Source organism: Sinocyclocheilus anshuiensis, unplaced genomic scaffold, assembly GCF_001515605.1.
Source record: "Sinocyclocheilus anshuiensis isolate Anshui unplaced genomic scaffold, SAMN03320099.WGS_v1.1 scaffold1207, whole genome shotgun sequence".
NCBI lineage: Eukaryota > Metazoa > Chordata > Actinopteri > Cypriniformes > Cyprinidae > Sinocyclocheilus > Sinocyclocheilus anshuiensis.
Genome location: NW_015539914.1, coordinates 316,273 through 336,999, shown reverse-complemented (window position 1 = coordinate 336,999; position 20,727 = coordinate 316,273). Strand labels below are relative to the sequence as shown.

General features: G+C 36.0%; 1 protein-coding gene across 1 annotated transcript in view; it reads right to left on the bottom strand.

Moving 5' to 3' along the window:
* LOC107686387 (importin-11) overlaps positions 1–20,727 on the bottom strand; it is a 169,014-nt gene that overhangs the window by 29,001 nt on the left and 119,286 nt on the right. The window contains exons 23-27 of the mRNA XM_016483355.1: positions 14,975–15,054; positions 12,782–12,862; positions 6,612–6,707; positions 6,382–6,495; positions 3,937–4,058 (exon numbers count right to left, since the gene is read on the bottom strand). Of these exons, the coding sequence (XP_016338841.1) occupies positions 3,937–4,058; positions 6,382–6,495; positions 6,612–6,707; positions 12,782–12,862; positions 14,975–15,054 (493 nt within the window). The remainder of the gene's footprint in view (positions 1–3,936; positions 4,059–6,381; positions 6,496–6,611; positions 6,708–12,781; positions 12,863–14,974; positions 15,055–20,727) is intronic.

The window sequence follows — 20,727 nt, the reverse complement described above, 5'->3', positions numbered from 1 at the left end:
AGGTAGAATGCAAAATGTTTCAGTACAAGCATTTCAACCAAATGTAATTTATGCAATATTTCAAACCTTTAACCCACTGGGGAAAATCAACCCATGGCAACAGTTTAAAAGCAGCCCAATTTCGTGGAAAAAAACAACAACAACCCTGCATCCAACACGAGCTGCAGAAGTCAGATTTGACTGATCACGGGTCAAAAGTAAGGAGAGATAACTGACAAGATGTTGGAGGATTTGCTCCTCAACAGATCCCGAGCTCATTGACAAATATCTTTTATCGTAAGATGTGCTCCCTTTACACAGTGCGCGCGTGATCGTGAAATCGAAAGTGAAAGTGAACTGCGACTGCAAGCGATCATTCAAAAGGGATTTAAATACCTCACATATTGATAGCGGCACCCTGATGCGAGAACATTATATACAATATTGGAATGTTTGCGGGAGCAGGCACAAAAATCGCAGGAGTGGATGGGAGCATGCGGTAATGGTCAGAAATTCAGCGAGAGCGGGATCAACAAACCCCGTGCTATCACGCAGCAGCGCAGCCAGTCAGTGAGCGCCGTAACAGATGACGTCAAATCTAGCAGGATTTCATAAATAAACTACACAGAACCCCACTATTCGGACAAATATACATAATGAAAAGATGATACAAAATGTAATACCTTGGAAAATGGCATTTAAGACTTTTTAATACTTTTTAAGGGCCTTTAATTTTCTCTAAAGTGATTCATCAACTTTTAATACTTTTTAAAACCCCGCGGACACCCTGTGATTTAAATTTATAGGCAATACTCTTCAAATCTAAGTATTCAGACTGAATATGTTAATAAATGTATTAAATTTAAGTATTTGAGACAAACAATGCCTCACAGCATAATTTTTAATTATTAAAAAAAAAGCTCCTGAAATAGAGCTCCACAATTATGAAAATATCAACACTGCTGATTATTGCTCTTGATATTGTAATCACAACTGTTAAGGCTGATTTATAGAACATACATAAATAATTTTTGGGTGTTTTGTATTGAATGGATGCCTTTTGCTTTACAGTGTTGCAAAAACACACTGTAAGCAAAAAACATTTGACAGTAGCTCTAAACAGAATAAATATATTTGGAATTTTTTCATGATCAGTTAAATTGTAATAGCTATAACTGCAATAACGGTTACGTAATAATAACTGTGCAGCCCTACCCTGAAAAAGTAATGGAAAAGTTCATTTCTGACACTGGATTGGATTCGAGCAGAAGGCAAGATGTGGCAATAATGGAGAAAACAACATCGTGCATCTGCGCTTCAGAGACTAAGGCTCAGAGATATCGCTCACGGATCCAGGCTGTCTCTACAAGCGTGATAATGCATGACTATCCCGCTCCCCCTCAAGACTCGGGCTGCATGGGAAGCCTTTCCTGTATATCACAGCAAAGCCCTGAAAACTGCAGAAGGAAAACAAGGCCATGATGGAGCTGTCATTGTTGCCAGTTAATCACTGCTTTGGCTGGGAGGGAGACTGACAACGAAGGGCTTTGGTATTGATGCCAATATTGATCTCATAGAACAATGACCCATAAGATCAATCTCAATGAAATAAGGTGACAACAGACCTGCTGCGGCACCGCAATCGATTTCACTGTCCTGAACGCAATTCCATGATACAAGATTTCACAATGGGCACATATACAGACAGATACATACATACAAAATGTGGACGCATACAATAGATCATAAATCCAGAGCGTGAAATACTTTGCAGACGACCGGCTGCCCTTGAGAAAAGGAAGAGTCCAAAAAACATGAGCCTGCACGCAGAGACATGGTCAAGTGTCTCTGCATGCCAGACTGGCCAGACTGAATATTTATATTGTAATGAGAAATGTAAAGGAGCATCAATCATGAACTTCTCCACCATTTCTCTTCCCCTGATAGTCTGCACATGTAAAAACAATATGACCAGACAGATGGTCTGGTCTTTAAGGTGGCAGGGGTCAGCAACCTTTTTGACATGAAATTTAAATATATCTTGTTAATCACTGTGCCAAATCGCATAAAAATGTTGTGATGTCTGCAGTGCAGGATGCTGTTTCCTAGAGAAAAAAAAATCATACAAAGTACCACCTATTGCCATTCACTACATTTTGTGTGCTGTGGAGGTAAACAAGTGCATCTCTTCCCTTAATGATGTGATTTTGAGTGTCAACGTTACTGCCAGAATGATGTATGCAGAGTTGAAAAGATTGAAAAGAAAAGTGACTCAAGCAAATATATTATTCTGCAGAGATCCTTATTTTTACCATTGTTCACAATAGAATCTAATTTATGAGAAAGTATCACCTTTGAGAGCAAAAAAAAAAAAACAGTATCAGTTGTGTGCAGGGGTTATTTTCCCACTTAAAACCAAAGATTCTAAAACCAACAAAATTATCAAACAAATTAGTTTTATATGACCATATTTTAATGTTGCTCTTAAACTTGGGATAATTTTGCTATTGTATGTTTAAGACTAATGGTGTGAAATTTAAATTTGTAAAATTCTGTGAACAAAAACAGTCTATTGTCTAGTGTCAATAGTGTAGCAATATAGAAAGCACTGCTCACTTTCAAACCAAGCAGCTTTCTGTTGGACAACATGGCGAATCTGTTTGACCATCTTCAACCCGCTGCAAAATTTGTGTGGTCTAATGTTTCGCCCTCATGAGAAATTCCCAATTGCGTGGATTCCTACTGAAATTACTGAATTTCGCCTGCAAAAATTTGTAAATGTGCCCACACCTTAATACAGAAATGACCCGAGTTATGGTTGAACCACAAGATAGTGGAATAATAGGGTTTTGAAAGTAAAAATCCCATAAAGATCCCAAAACTGAAATTTTCCTGTACATTGTACAGGAAAAAAAAAAAAAAGATATGATCAGTTAATCACAGCAACTTATGTTTTTATATTACTTTAATACATCAAAATAAGTAATTTTGACTTGTTTTTATAAGTTATATGAAATTCAGTTTGATTTTTTTAAGTCAGCTTAATGTCATTTAAGTCAAAATGACATTCACAACCAATTTATTATACTTAAATGAAGGCAGCTCTTGAACTTATGTTTTTAAGTTGAAATTTTTTTACAGGGTTTATTTTTAAGCTTTTAAAACAAACCTATCATGAGCTCTGAGATTCTGTGGAAACATCAGCATGATTTCAGCTTCATAGTCAAATTACAGATTGTACAATTGTTTCTGAATACATTTATTTGTAATGCATCAAAGGGTGAGTACCTCATTTCCTCAAAAAAGACATGAAGTATACCATTTTGTTCCTTTGTCTTTTTTCTCTGATTCTCAAATACTTCTATGATTCAAATCATAAGTGTGTGTGTTTCGTCTCTAGATGGTTTGGTTCATAGCTTAACTGTTTACATAGCTTAGCTGTTCACTGTTTATTGAGTATTTAAATAATAATAATAATAATAATAATAAAAGCCTATAGAGAAAATGAATAGGAAAAATATTTATAGAACCAGGGCCATTAAAAAAAAAAGTGAAATATCACTGTGGCACTCTATTTTGGCAAAGTTCATACTTAATACTGGTTACGTATACTGGCTGCCATTACTTGAATAGATGTTGCTACAGGTGTTGCTATTTCTGCTTGGTCTATTATATCAGCAGTTAAAAAAACTGAATTGTGAGGCATGGGAACATAAATGACTCTGATATCGCTGACATCCAAACTACTGATGTAGCTAAAACCAACAAGCCATTTCTCCCGGCAAGTCACCATTACAAAGTGATTTTTGATTTGCTTGGTCTCTGAGGTGAATGTCAAATGATTTATATAAATGTTATCACTTGTACAGCTCGCTAATGACTTCTGCTATATAAACATCAGATATTTGCATGCAAATGTGATAGGATGATCCTGCAGGTGTTTATAAGATGACGAACCTGTTGTCAGATGGTAAAAGCGACGTGAGCGCCAGGGCAGAGAGCTTTCTCCTCTCAGGCTGGGTGATGTTGTCCATGCGGTCCACCCACATCTCAATCATACTCCCCAAGAGCTGGTCTGCCTGAGAAAGCAGAGATCACCATGATAAACATTCTCGTTCACATGATTCATTTATAATTTAGCCGTGCACAGGTAAGCGAGGCACACTGGGAACAAGATTAATACACCCTTCATAAGATAAGAGGAAAACATTAGGGTAAGTCGAGCCGCCTGACAGGGCGAATATATAAAAACCTCCATCTTTGAAGTTATTTGGCTGATACTGTAAATAATGAAGGGGTCTCAGCAGGAAAGATATTTCTGGGATTGAGGAAATTAAGGAGAATACTGATATATGCTGAGACTACAACAGTGCAAATGAGTTCAATTATTTGGTGGGGAGATACGGCCCAGGGTTGAAAGGGAATGATGCTGTGTGGGCGGCTCCATTGGGACCAAATTACATTACGATCAGCTCCCACAAACCCAACTAAAGATACACTGCACAGAAGAAGAAAACTAGGCCAAGCTTGAGGAGCTTTTTGTTTTTGTTAGTTAATGATTTTTTGCTTCAGTGTATTTGACCTTGACATGAAGGTAAATAGTATAAACAAAGTACCAGGAAAAGAGGTGATTTTTTGTCTTCTAATTGTGTTCAGTCCTCCAACATCTGAGGCATGTGAGCTTGAGTATTTTGATTTAAACCATAAAAGCAATTAGTTATGTATAGGGATGTAACGATTCACCGTGAGCCGGTTGAAAATCGGTACAAATATGTGACGATTCCAATCGGTTGAGATGTTAAACAAATCGCGATACATTTGGGGGTCGGTGTTTATATGAATGTATCTCTGAGGTGAACTAACTGTCTTTAGAAAAGTTTAGATAACATTTTCTTTTCATCTCGTCTCAGTATAATGCATATTAAAGCAGCCTTGCTGCTTTGTTTACAGCGGCAACCAAGGAAACGATGTATCGCTGCTGTTCCATTAGCGCCACCTGCTGTCAGAGAGTGAAATTGCATCTCATTCAGCCCGTCTGCTGTCTTTGTTTCGTGCAGATGTTTTATGTAATATTGTTTTACAAAACTAAAGTCAGAGCATTCTGTTTTTATTTTAAAATTTAATTATACAATCTAATTTAGATTTTAAAAAACTGCTCATGCTGCATGTATTCAGCATCTTTGTTTGGATTGTGATTCAAATGCAGTGGTTGCCTCTAATTTTGAATGGAAAGAGCACAAGCAAAGTCTTTGTTTATATGAAGAATCTACAAATAGCTTTTATAAGAACTATTAAAGCGGATATTCAGCCGTTATATTCACAATATAACATGGCATCCCCTAACTTATTTCTTAATGTTTTATTAATATACTATTATTGTAAGGGATGCACAATATATTGCTATATTGGTTATTGGGCAAAATTTAGTATTTGTGACCCTGGACCACAAAACCAGTCATAAGGGTCAATTTTTTAAAATTGAGATTTATTCATCATCTGAAAGCTGAATAATTAAGATGTTGGTATGGATATATTGATGTGTGGTTTGTTAAGATATGACAATATTTGGCCGAGATACAACTATTTGAAAATCTGGAATCTGAGGGTGCAAAAAAATCTAAATATTGAGAAAATTTCCTTTAAAGTTGTCCAAATGAAGTTCTTAGCAATGCATAATACTAATCAAAAATTAAGTTTTGATATATTTACGGTAGGAATGCAAAATGATTTTTGGCATAAAAGAAAAATGGATAATAGTGACCCATACAAGGTGTTATTGGCTATTGTTACAAATAAACCCGTGCTACTTATGAGTGGTTTTGTGCTCCAGGGTCGCATTTATTATATATTATATCAGGGTTATTATAGTTAACTAAAACTAAAACCTTTAATTGTTTTATTTAATTGAAATAAAATGAACGTTAACTGAAATAAGATGTAGTATAGTATAAAAGTATAAGATGTATATAAAAAAAAAACTAAAACTAAACTAAAAATGTATAAAAACTGCAGATATAATACAAAAATTGCAAAAATGGCAAAAACACATAAAATTACAAATACTTTAAACTGAAAATGAATTCAAAATATAAAACTATAATAATATCTATACACACACTGAAACAATAGTGGTGAAACTATTTTGACTCAGGAACTTCTAGTAAATTCTAAAAATAATTACAAAGAAACCGCAAATAACATCAAATTAAAAGTGAAACTTAGTAGAAAGTAGAAGTAGATGGACCAAACTGTATTTTCTTGTTAAATATACTCCAATATTTTTTTTGTTTTATTTGCAACTTTGAAAAAAAAGCAGTGTAGCAAAGTAAACAGGTGTTCTGCATCAGAACCAGTCATTTTACAACGCACTGCTCTATCTGGTGGCCTGGCAGTCACCCTCACCTCCTGGTTGTATTCCACAGCCATTTGAGTGAGAAGTGATGTGAAAAAGCCTGAATTCTGCAGGAGAATCCGACCCGTCACGCCCAAGTATGTCGACATAACCACAGGATACCTCTGCAGTCAAACACATAAGTATATGTAAACATTAAAAACTGGAAACAGTATTTTTCAGTGAAATTAGGTTAGTGCAGTAGGACTACAATAATAGACTGTACAGTGTTCAAACTCACTTCGCCTTCGACTATCCCCCGTAACACAGCTGGCAGAAGAGGCTGAAACATGTGGGAGCCCAATACAGGACTTACTTTTATGGCAATTTCAACAACCTGCAAGAAATGAAAGGAAAGAGAATTAATGATCATTTCAGACAATACACCACAACACCTGACAGTGGGCATGAGTAGAAATGGAAAGTTTAACAGCCTAAAATCTCCAGGTACTCAAAATGTAAGAAAATCGCTAGAAATCAAACAGTTTAAACATATTTAAGGATTGCTGTCCATCAAACTAATTTTAAAGCCGTAAAGAGATGATAAATACTAGCTGAACCGTAGTAAAAGGCTGAAGGATCTTCTAGGCAGTAAGCTGGTGGTGAGTGATTTGAACGCTCATCTTTAAATGAGATGTTCCACTGTTTATCCATAGTGTGAACTCATAACCTTCTTACTGTATTAGGTTTTTTCTGCAAAAACATTAAAAACATGGTTTCCACACTGCTTGGGTGAAGCTTTTAATTATTGTTTTTGTATTGTTATTTAAAATGTATGTATTTTTTATTCAATATAAGTTTATTTTTGCAATATTATAATATTTATAAAATATATAAATATATGGCATAAATAAACAGCAACCTATAAACAGCAACCTAATAGCAACAGCAATATATATATATATATATACACATACACACACAGGCATATATACATACATACATATAATCTACATATTTTTTATAAGAAAATTTTAGTGCAATATCACATTTTAGAGTGATTAGATTCGTTCAAATGGGAATAATTCAATGTAATCAAATCTATCATCATTTTGTTAGATCCCAAAACTGATTCATTTAGAAATTACTTATTATTATTATTATTACAGAACTGAGGTCTTAGGGACCCCAAACATAAAGAAAGACATGTCAAATCCTAACAGAACATCAGGGTAATATATGAATTGTTCAAGGGCACAATGGTGGTTGTTTAAGTCTCGCTTTATGCAGGAATCACACCACATGGACTCTATTAATATATTTTACCATCATCATGAATCGAGAAGAATAAGGCCTGGGACAAGCCTACTGGCATGGCCTTTCGAAAATGAAATGGGCAAATAAAAATGCACATTAAATTACTGTGAAATTCTCAATTCTGTTTAATATCATATCCCCAGCAAAATCGAATATATCATAAATATTCTATATATATCACACAGCCCTGCTGCACACTTCTGACCTTGAGCACAACCAACTAATTTTCAATGATCTGAAACTGCCTAGCTGTTCTGAAAGAGGGGAAGAGGAGCTTGTAGTTGTGTGAATTCTGTTGTCAAACTATGCATTGGCTTAAGAAGGGATCTTGGCAGCCCAAGGCCATTACCCTCCTATTCCAACCTCACTTTGACAGGATGCAGGATGAACTGTTCCCTCAAGGTGCGCTACGGTTTTCATTTTTCATCTTCAAGCTGCTGGTGCACAAACAGCCTGGCACATAGAGCAGAACCTTACTTAAGTGACTTCAGAGGGTAATCTAGAAAAAACATGTATAAATGAATGTGTCTGATGTGTCTGGATTACAGCCATGATGGAGTAGAAAGCTTGAGCCTGCACAGCCTTCCCAAACTGCTGCGGGAATTACGCCACTTTCTCTTTCAAAGTGTAAAGAGAAACAGGAAAACAAAACGTAAAAATACCTGAGCACACTTTACTGTTTTGAGGCTCACTTACATTTAGTCATCTTGACTTCCATTTACTAATAAATATTTTATGCAGATAGAAAGAAAACAGCATGTGCAGGGTTCCATAGATGTTGCATATTTTATATTACATAAAATAAATTTACATTTACATTTAGTCATTTAGCAGATGCTTTTATCCAAAGCGACTTACAAATAAGGACAATAAAAGCAGTCAAAATTAACAAAAGAGGGGAATATCAATTCACAGAGTAGGGTTGTGACGGTGAGGAAATTTTCCCACCGGTTAATTGACGTGTGACAACACCAGTAATACCGGTATCACCGTGGGAGCGGGGGCATTCCCTCTTTTCCTAGCTTTCCTTCGCTTTTAAATAGCTTGTAATGTTGGTTGATGAGCCTAACTGGATGGTGAAATTTTGATAAAGTGATGGGTTTGTTGAAACAACAAGCGGTTTAAATAAAATAAAATGTTATTATAAATAATTATATAATATTAATATTATAAATATTATTATTAAAATAAATGTAAAAACTTAAAGATATTAAAAGCAGAACAGTACTTAAATCTTTCCTTTTGTTAAAAAAATGCAGTAATGCACTTATAATGAAAGCACGAGAGTTTTTTTTTTAAAGTAAAGAATTATATGTGCTTACATGCCACAAATTTATAGGCATGACTTGCAGACAAACATGATACAGTGCAATCCATTATCTGTAAAGCACCATTTACAAGTAAATGTCTTACTGTAACCAGTATTTTTTGCTTAAAAGTCAACTATTTCTTGTGGTAATCAACTTATTCTGTAACTGTTAATAGAGCTTGAACTCTGAACATTCCTTCACAATCCATCATATAGAAATACACTAACCACATCAGTTCAGTAAGTAGTTGTAAGAATGTTTCTCAGAGGAGGATCTGGGCACTGGTGGTCAGTGTGTGAGAGCATCCAAGGACACCCCTACGGGCTCCCACTTGTACTTGGCTCCAGCTGCACAGTTTGCTCTTCAAATCAATCACTAACTACCACATGTTTCCCTGTGGATGTCCTGGCCAGGGCGGATAGAAGGCCAAAAACATTTTCCACTTATTCTGTAACTGTTAATAGAGCTTGAACTCTGAACATTCCTTTACAATCCATCATATAGAAATACACTAACCACATCAGTTCAGTAAGTAGTTGTAAGAATGTTTCTCAGAGGAGGATCTGGGCACTGGTGGTCAGTGTGTGAGAGCATCCAAGGACACCCCTACGGGCTCCCACTTGTACTTGGCTCCAGCTGCACAGTTTGCTCTTCAAATCAATCACTAACTACCACATGTTTCCCTGTGGATGTCCTGGCCAGGGCGGATAGAAGGCCAAAAACATTTTCCTAAACCTCACTGAAATCATTCAAGCTAGCCCTAGATTCATGCAAGTTTTCTTAAAGGAGAGTTCAGCTGAAAATATAAATTCTGTCATTATTTATTGACCCTCATGTTGTTGTAAACTATGTCTTTGTTTCTTCCATTAAAGACACACACACACACACACACACACACATTGTGCACTTTTGTATACATTTTGAAGCTTGAAAGCTTTGGTTCTCACTCACTGAAATTGCATGGAATCGAAAAATCAGCACAGATTTTCTACTTGTATTCAACAGACAGAAATGTCATACAAGTTTGAAACAAAACTTGGGTGAATAAATTATGACAAATTTTTAATTTTTAGCTGAACTATCACTTTAATCCTGACAAATCCTATCGACATAGTGAGCAACATCTCTATCTGATTTTTGAGTGCTCTTAACAGAAGTCCCTTAAAATGAGTTTCTCTTGACAAAGGTGATTTCTGTCATAAAAGGACACGAACTGTAAAGTCCTTGATGCGTGTATACCGTCTGATAGCTAAATGGCCTGTCATCTCTCATTGTCCTTTAGCCTTTGACTTCAGCGACATCTCACCAAACAAATTTTACTGAGAAGATGGCCCTTTCTTTCTTTGTTAATTAAAACAGTCAATAAAGTGAAAGCAGCGCCGCCAGATACTGCTGATTTAAATGAACAGTTAATTAGGGAGTTACAAAGCTCTTGCCCATGGGCCCAATGATTTACATACCGAACATGCTACCTGTGGTGTAAGAAGGCAGGGGATCCTCTGTGAGGTTAATTGAATGGCTGCCCACACGTCTGAGACTTTCACTGCCTACAGACGCTTTAATGCATTCAGAACAGCTCCCATGTTGAGAAGCAATCGGAGGAGTGCAGGTCTGACAGGTTGTATGATATGTACAGACTTATAAAATGTTAACTTATTAACCCTTAGAAGAACAATTCACCCAAAGACGAAGTTATTTACTCATTCCAGAGCTGTATTATTTTAATTGTTCACAAAATGAGATATTAAGCAAATGTTCATGCACTCTTTTCTATAGAGTGAGAGTGGATGGTGATTTATATTGCCAAGGTTAAAGAAGGATAAAGATGTGACACTGAAGACTGGAGTAATGATGCTGAAAAATGTTGGACCATTTTTTAACACAAAAATGAAAGCGAATTCTGTTTGGATGGTTTCAGAAGATTTGTAAAATAGCAAACATCTTATTGACAACTTTACAGGCTTTTTTCTCCCTCATTTGTGAAGCCCTAAATCACCATCTACTTTCATTGTATGGAAAAGAGGCGCTTGGACATTCTACCCAAAATCTTGTTTTATGTATTTATTGTTTTTTGGTAAATAATAATAATAATTCATTACATTTATATAGTGCTTTTTCTAGGCACTCAAAGCACTTTACATTGTCAGGGGGTATCTCCTCATCCAACACCAGTGTGCAGCATCCACCTGGATGATGCGACGGCAGCCATAGTGCGCCAGAACTCCCACCACACACACCAGCTTATTGGTGGAGAGGAGACAGAGTGATGAAGCCAATCAGCAGATATGGGGATTGTTAGGAGGCCATGATGATCAGAGGCCAATGGGCAAATTTGGCCAGGATGCCGAGGTCACACCTCTACCCTTTTCGAAAGACTGGGATTTTTAATGACCACAGAGAGTCAGGACCTCGGTTTAAAGTCTAATCCGAAGGATGGTGCTTGCTGACAGTATAGTGTCCCCGTCACTATACTGGGGCGTTAGGACCCACAGAGACCACAGGGTGAGCACCCCCTGCTGGCCTCACTAACACCTCTTCCAGCAGCAACCTAGTTTTCCCAGGAGGTCTCCCATCCAGGTACTGACCAGGCTCAACCCTGCTTAGCTTCAGTGGGTAACCAGTCTTGGGCTACAGGGTGATATGGCTGCTGGTAAAAGACAACAAATAAGATATGGTGGGGACAAAAGGACCACCAAAAATGGTTCTAAAAGTATAATATACAGGGATTCAGTAACAATCAACCAATCTAAACAGTTTGAGAATGCTGTAGATTTTTCCTCCAGCATACCATACTTTTTTATTTTCAACAGACATCTTGTATAAGCAGATTCTCACCATCAAAAGGCACAAAACGAATCTTTCTATCAAACTGTCAAAAAATACACATGTATATCTCAGATAACCTTGGGCTCGTTTTTTTTCTAATTAAAGTTGCCTTCACTCTGGTGGAAAGATGCTGCCTGTTGGCACAATGGAAGACGCAGAGTGCGTAAAATGTGCGCACAAACCTGCAATCCACGCTACTTAGGATCGAGGGAGAAAAATGACTAAAGTTAATTAGAAAAGTTTCACAATTCCCTGAAGAGATGACAGAACAACGATGACACAATACGACACTAACATAAACACAAACATCCAAAACCTCTGGTAATGTCGCTTTTTCTAGCACTCCGGCTTTTTCTGCAGAGGCGCAGGGTGTGTTTCATTCTCCAAATTGGCTTGGGGTCTCAGATGAGCATCTGCTAACCTATGAAGGAGCAGCTGGAGGCCAAAACGAAAAGCTTTATCTCTAATGGCAGCATCCTGGCAGCCATTCCCCACAATGCTCTGTCCCCCCACGCCTCCAGAGCACCGGAACTGCAGTGCGGACAAGAACCTCGCTTTGAAGCCCACATCAGACAGGCTTCAGCCGTATGACCCCTGTATGATAATTATATGTGCTACAAAAGGTCCAAGAGGTCACATTGTTAAATGAAGGAATTAAAATGGTTGAAAATAAGTTAATAAAATATTGGGGTCCTGCACGTAGCCCTTTCATCATTTCTTCAAAGTAAAAATCTTGGTGTGGAAACAGTGTCAAAAAGCACGCCTCTTCTGTCAGATCTAAGAGCTTGAGTGCATTAGCTAAAGCAAGCGAAGTCGAGAAGGGCTTCAAAAAAAAGCTGAGCTAACTGTGGTCTACTCAAAACCAAAACGACAGGGTTGAGTTTTCTAGTCATTATTCCGCAGCAGTGCCGGGGCACTTTATTTCACAACAGAGTGTCAAGAAGACGAGCACAAAAGAGCCTTGTGGGGAAGGATGGATCGGGCTGTTTGAGAAAGAACGTTAAGGATTGAGTCGTACCTTCAGAACCTGGACTTGGCCTTCTGTAGTGATGTCTCTCAGCAGTTCATAGAAAGATCTGCAAAGGGCTTCAGCATAGTTCTAGAGAGAGATGACCACATTGTAAAAACAGAGCACAATCATTTCTGTCACGCTGTACATCAAATATGTCTTAATATACTGGTTATAAGACGAATAGTTCCAGTCCTTGGTTACTACTGGCTGAAAACATTGCAAAATAACATACACTTGTGACCTTATTACATCAGTCTTTTGCACTATCATCCACACATGCAAAGTTGGTTGATAACATCAACACTGCAATCAAGTAACAGCCTAGTTATCAATTATTTGTTTACATAGGTTATATTATGTAGGGCACTTATAGGCTATAGTTTATTAATAAAAATGTTGTTCAATTAGCATGTTTTTGTGTTTTGCTTTGGTACCGAAATTGGTACCGAGAACCGTGGATTTTCACTGGATTTTACTGAATACTGAAATGTTGGTACCGTGACAACACTAGGACAGAATGTCAATCTAACTTAACATTTTCTTATATTGACATGGCAGGCTCTTAATGATTTAATCTATTCCGTCTCTTGGAATATCTGAAGGCCAGGTTTTTCCATCACTCATCATTAGAACCCATTTTACACATGGCTCTCGATTCTGACTTGTACTTGCTTTTATGAAAATGTACCATAGTTCTTTACTGTAACATTTGTTATAATAAGGCTAGCCTATTAATCATTACCAGGCCAATAATTACTTTTTAAAATTATTATTCTATATAGCATTTGTTATGAAAAACAACAGCTTGCACATTTAGAAACAACAGCTACAACATGGCACAGTTGTAATATAAATCTACAGGGAAAAATATATTCCCTTAAGTTAGCCAAAATTTACCACAATAAATAAGCCTACAAAAAAACGTGATAAATTCTAGTAAAGGCGGTCATGAGTAGTTTAAAAAGATTTTAATATATGTTAGTGCTGGTGCAAGATTATGTTTTCTCCTCATTTCGGTTCATGTGCCTTTTTTAGATAATGTTCGACTTTCACCATAGCATTTTAAAGTGGCAATTTCTCAATAGAATTCAAATAGATCACACATTTTACCATCAGCTTCACAATGGGAATGGCTCACTCAAATCTTATCACATTTTTTGAGCGCGCTGGTAAATGCGTGCAGAGTACATGGTGATTCGCGCTGTTCGTGCACAATTAAAAGAACTGCGCTTCAGTCATATTGTGCTGATAACTGTTACCTCCCGCCCATCCCCCCCACAAACTACGCCCCTGCTTAGTTGTTCTAACATCTTAGGGCTTATCGCTTCAATAAAACATTAAAATACTGAAATGTAATAAAAAATAAATAAAAAAAATAAGGAAAATCTTTAGTTAATGTTCTTTCATCATAATAAATGAAGTAAACAAATGTGTGTTTGTTGACTTGATAGTGTCTGTTGCCATTTTTGCTATCACCTTCTAACAAAGTTCACTTTTTTTTTTTAATTATGAGAAAAATTCTGGATGTTTCATAATTTTTTTCCATTATCCAATTACAAGTTTCCCAATAAAACATCTCTTTTAATTTATGATTAATTGATTGTTCCTGAGACCTCAAAGTCACTTTTAACCCTGTTAATGTATTGTGGTGTCCTTTTAATTAACAACAACCAGTTTCTTAGGCAAATAACATCATCCTCCAAAAAACAACAAACTTTTTTATGGGAAAATGACAACATAAACATCAAGTATTAGCAATGAATGCGATGAATTCTGAGGATTTGTCCGACTTTAATTTAAATAATGCTTTGTTAAAAAAAATACTTAGTGTAATGTCAAATTTTCAGAAGATGGTTAAAAATACCAAAACATGTCAAAATCTTCAGTTGACATAACATTACATATTATTTCCATCCTGTTACACACCTTGTTCATTTACTTACCGTTATGTACACAAAATCTAAAAAGTTGCATAGAATTGTATCATTTTTTTAAATTATGGAGCTTAAAAGGTCCTGCAAACAAAAACAACCCTGTAGAAGTCACTCATTATAAAAAATATACCAAACGGAAACATCACACACTAGTCTGTTCTGATTTATGCCACATTCATCTTTTGAGAAAGTGCAAATAATGTTATGTTCACACAGCCATTCCCATCTTTGAATGCCTTCTTATTTGAAGTCTTTTTTCTCCTACCTGTAAGAAATCTGTAGCCGAGAGATAAATGTAGGCATTGATGATCTGAAAGCATGTGCGCACATTCTCCGAGCTCAGTTCTGAAATAGAGAAACAAAATAAGAATGATACCAGGGCAAAGCAATATCACAGTGCAATATCTCTGAGAGAAAAATAACAGTTAGGAGAGAACATGAACACCAGCAGTGAGGGAGACAGAAGCTGTGTGTGGAAAGACAGGAAAATGGTTACATTTCATATAACAAAACAGCAGTCTGGAGCACAGACAACTCCAAACACCGCAACTCTGACTCATCCAGAACTCACACTCCTGCAGACAGAAGCCAAGACAACAGGAAATACCTGCAGTGGCAGACATTGCACCTTTGCAACTTATTCACTCTAGGAATGCCAAAACAACATGTTAGTTTAAGTGGGATTCATTGTGAATATGCTACCTTTCAAAAGTTCAGGGTCTGAAAGATTTTATAATGTTTTTGAAAGAAGCCTCTTATGCTCACCGAGACTGGATTTATTTGATCAAGACATAGGAAAACAGAAAAATTCTGAAATATTATTATGATTTAAAATAATTTCTATTTTGAAATTCTAAGTTCTAAATTCTAAATTTTAAAGTGCAATTTATTTCTGTAATGGCAAAGCTGAATTTTTGCTTCTTTGAACTTTGAATCTTCAGAAATCATTCTAATACGCTGATTTGCTGCTCAAGAAACATTTCTCATTATTATCATTAATGTTAAAAACAGTTGTGCTGCTTCATATTTTTATGGAAAACGTGATACATTTTTTTTCAGGATACTTTGAATAAAAATTTGAAAAGCAAGCAATGTTTTTGTCAAAAAAAAAAAAGAATTAAGAAAAAAGCTAAAAATAAAACATTGACAAAATGTTGACATCTAAAGCCACTTTGTGTCGTCTATTCATTGTCTTCATTACAATATTGCAATGTCTTTGAATGAAGATCATATGGAGACTTTTCTCAGCTATTATCAATATATGTAATTAATTTTAATTGGCCCCTTTTCAGACATCCCTATGTTCCTTTTGGGGGTCTAGTGAAGCACATAAATCAAGTTTACACTACACTAAGCTGTAAGTAAAGAGATAATCATACAGCAATTACAGTAGCAATTACATCAATACACATCAGCACAGCAATGAACAATGAGTCTATTTCCACAGAGCAACTGCAAGCAAGGAGCAAGCCACTCATCCACTGCTTATCTTGCTATTTTTATTGCTAGTTGCTATGGAATCCAATAATCACTTTGACGCAGTACTTTCAATTAGATGTTGTGGCTGATCTTACTGAGCTTGAATTGAAATGTGGCCTTTATCCTGTTAAATAAGATTTTAATATTATCTTTTCAAATGATTTTTAGTGGACTTCCAGGTGTTACTGTGAAAATCAGGACAAAGTAGAGACCAACTGTCCCGGCTTCCCTTTGCAGATGACCTTGCACAAAGCCATGGTGACCTCAGCTGAAAAAAATGGCGCCAAAATGTCTCAAAGGCTGAACAGGATTTGGGGTGAATTTCAAGGGCTTTAGGATGGGGTGACCCTTATATTGTTAACAGCAATGAGAGATGGCAGAATCACTGCTTCAATTGTGCCTGGAACCGCAGCGTTTTGTATTTTTCAAAGGTCAAGAGGGTCTCCATTCTGCACAACCACACGGTGACACACACAGCACTTCTGCCATCCTCAGCTGATGATCTGCAGATAAAATTGCTTTTCTGAGCTGGTTATGTTCAAACTCAACATCACAAGACCATCTGACAGCAGGATGGACAGAAAGATACACAAATCACTAGTGAAAATCCACTGACCCCCCAACACACACACACACACACACACACACATTTTTTATGATTTTAAAATAAATGTCGTATGCTTACCAATTCACCATTTATTTGCTAAAAAATACAGTAAAAACAGTTATATTGTGAAACATTATTGCAAAATTTAAAAATAACCCTTTTTCTATTTTAATATACATTTTAAAAAGTAATTTCTTTCCTGTGTTGGCAATGCTGAATTTTATGTTTAAGAATTTTATACACACACACACACACACACACACACACACACATGCATATACATACATATAATAACAGCCACACACTGTTCAGATAAAGCAGATGGTTTCTCTGAAATGGGATTTTTTTTTTCAACAGTGTTGAGTGGTCCATTTCCTCCTGTACAAGAGCACTTTACGCTTCCTCCTTTTACCGCACTATCATGAGAACGCCGTCCACAGACTGCTTGAAATTCAAATTATTTGAATAAAATTAAAATCATTCCCATTTCACAATAAATAAATGAAAACGCTCCTCTGCTTCCCCTAGCCATGATTCGTAGTCGGATAATGATGATGAGGTACAAATCAATTTAATTTCTACTATCTCGTGCAGTCCATGAATATTTATGTCATCAGAAGAACAGCAGCTCTGCTCAGCCTCTAGAGCACCGTAACAAGTGCAACATGAACACTGTTATTACAGAGGGAAAAATAAGCTGAACAACAGAATAAAGATGGAGGGAAAAAAGAACTTCAATCTGTAACAGGGCTCATACTTACAAACCTGCTATTTCATAATTAGTCAGCAGGTATATTCAGGCTATGTGTAAACAAATCTGATTTAATGTATGTGCCGGTACAATGATTATAAATTGAGTGACTGATGTTATTTCCATCAAAGTGATGCCAATAAAGCCATAGACAATAGAACTCCTGGGTGATTCTTCACCTACGGCCACTTTTGGTCCTGTAGACCAGTGTTTCCCAACCGGGGTGCCGCGGCACCCTGTCGAGAGCAGGGGTAAAAAAAAAAATTTTTTTCATATTTTTAAATTGCTAAAATGTTCAAAAAAGGTTTGAAATCAAGCTATCTCGTGCTACTGCACCAAAATTACCCCACTGTAAAATAAAAAAAACACTGAGTGAGCAAAAATTTGTGAGATAGCTAGTTATAATGGTAATTAAATAATGTTTACATGTGTATAAAAGCCTACATTAAAATCTGTCACATAAATTGGTCTCTTCATTAGAAATTAGCCTACTGATTGCCACCATTGATGGACAAATTTTTTTAATAATATTAAAAATATCTTTATGACATTATATTCTGCAGTTCTTCCCTGTTGTACCGAATAACTATACTTTTCAAATTATCTTATCGAAGATAGAAATTCAAATATTGTGACAAAATTAATTTTGTAGGGTGCCACAAGTTTGTTAAAATTTCCAAAGGGTGCCGTGACTGAAAAAAGGTTGGGAAACACTGCTGTAGACATCAAATAAAGCAGGTTAAAACGCACACTCAGATTAGTTTATTTGTCTACTGACAATGTCCAACAGTTGATGTACATACATCACAGGTGTCATATTTTTCAAAATTTTCCAATATGAAGAAAAAGTCATTTCCATCATATTTCAAATTATACTGAAACAACAAGCATTCTGTGGTGGACAGTGTATAAATAAAAAGTCACTTATGTTCTTAGTCTTGTGAATGCTAATTTCATAGCTAATTTCAAAACTATTCCTCCATTTTTCTTTAGTGTGGTGGAAATGACAACTGCAGGACAGCTCAAGTTTTTTAAAGGTTGATAAATCATCACCACACAATAAATACTGAAATGTTATTTGTTTTTGCATTACCACAGTTTGTATGTAATAGCCTGCCTTACATTGAAAAAAAGCACCTTCATATAAATCAATAGAACACCAAACAATCATATCATCTCTTCTCACAGCCATTACCATAGGCTTTTGTGAAGATGCCGTGGTGAACCAGAGTATAACAAAACATTTTTTTTTTTTTTTTTAAGTGTTAAATCTATTACTGATACCATGGCAGGAGTATTTACACCACTAATGAAGCTCTGCTGTCACAAATCGAGAAGTTCATTACATTCCTGAAAAACTCATTAAGCCAAGTGTCAACATTTCAGTAGCCCACATGGCGTTAAAGCCTATAATGGAAAATATACTGATGTCATGTCATTTAGCAGGTCTGGTAGCACTTAATGAATTAGCCCAACCAACCTATGCAGCACCATTCAGAGTACATTATACATTACAATTAATACCAAATATACATTGTTAACAGAGCTGCCATTCTTCATCCCTTCCAATTTTTTTTTTGCACCATTCAGAGTACATTATACATTACAATTAATACCAAATATACATTGTTAACAGAGCTGCCATTCTTCATCCCTTCCAAAGCTTTTTTTTTTTTTTATCAAAAAAGTTGACAAAAAACATCTAACAGCACAGTGTGATGTCACGACAATGGCACCCATATAAATCAAAATAAACCCACTTTTCAGGCAAACACAATCATTATGTCTGCAATGCCATTACTGGAGTTTATGTAAAAACGCCTTGGAAGACCATAAAAGCTAAATCGGAGTATTATAAAACATTTTTTTGGGAAGGAACAAAGTGCAAGGATTCTCTGAAATCTATTACTGATACCACAGGGAACTGTAAAATGAATATTTGTGGAGCTTGCATTCAAATCCATGTTTGAGCATAATTAGTTGGGAATTCTTGGACTAATGCAGACAGATTGAATTATGAGCTAATCCTGCTGTGACTAAACCCTGCACCCTCTGAGAATATAATGACCAGTCCATTAAGGCATGATTAAACATGCTGCTATACAGCTACTTCAAATCTTTTTTCCCCCTCTAGTTTCATGTCAGTTTTAGGCTGTATAAGCAATCTGAATGGCAATTAAATAGCCTTAACTATGAACTTCTTTTGAAAGTACTTTAAATCTTAAGGCAAATACATTGTAAGTCAAATAGTACAAAAGTACATTTACAGACACTTTTATCGAATGCAAATTACAAATGAGAAAATGAACAGGTAATTATCATACATGAGCCAATCTAACAATATAAGCAGCAATGCAACAAAAACAAGCACAATTACATAATTTTTTTTAAACTGACTAGTAAATATTTCACCTGAACAACTAAAAGCTACATAACAGCTATGGAGAGCAATGGATTTGAACAGAATGTTTCTAAACTATTTTTAAACGTAACACAATGTCTTAAAAAAAAAAACAGAAGCACATGACACGAGACACAAAAACAACATAAGATGAGAGAAAATGGCCTAAGACATCTATCTGTCAGCAACAAAGCTTTAAAATGAATGAATTCAAAGATCTGCATCTCATTTTTTAAACAATCTTGAGGATGGGAAAGGGACTACATATATAATTACTAAAGCATGTGATAATGTAAAACTATTCGACTTTGCTAATCATGATCAATCCATACATCATTAGGGTTGGGAATCGAAAATCGATTCCAGAATCGGATACTTAAGGTCAGGAATCGGATACTTGTTGTCAAATTAAAAGTACGATTCCACCTATCGATTGCTATGCGCTTTTTTTTCTTCATCTGTGAGGACCGGACCAAGCGCTCCAAAGTTTGGCTACTTTTAGTTCCCCTCACTCCACAACAAATCCTTTCAATTAACAGTATTTAGAAAAGAACAGGAACTAAAAATATAAGAAGCTATAGCAATATAAGCGACAAGCCAAAACGAATTCATTTAGGCTAAAACGAAACTGAAACCAACGTTGGGTCTCTCATTCCACACAAAATCAAATATTTCTGTATTCGCGATGTATTTGAATGGCAAATTATTATTTATTGTGTACTTCACTCGCGTTCCAATATCCACGTAAAACAAAATGTTTTGCATAACATCACGGCGGTA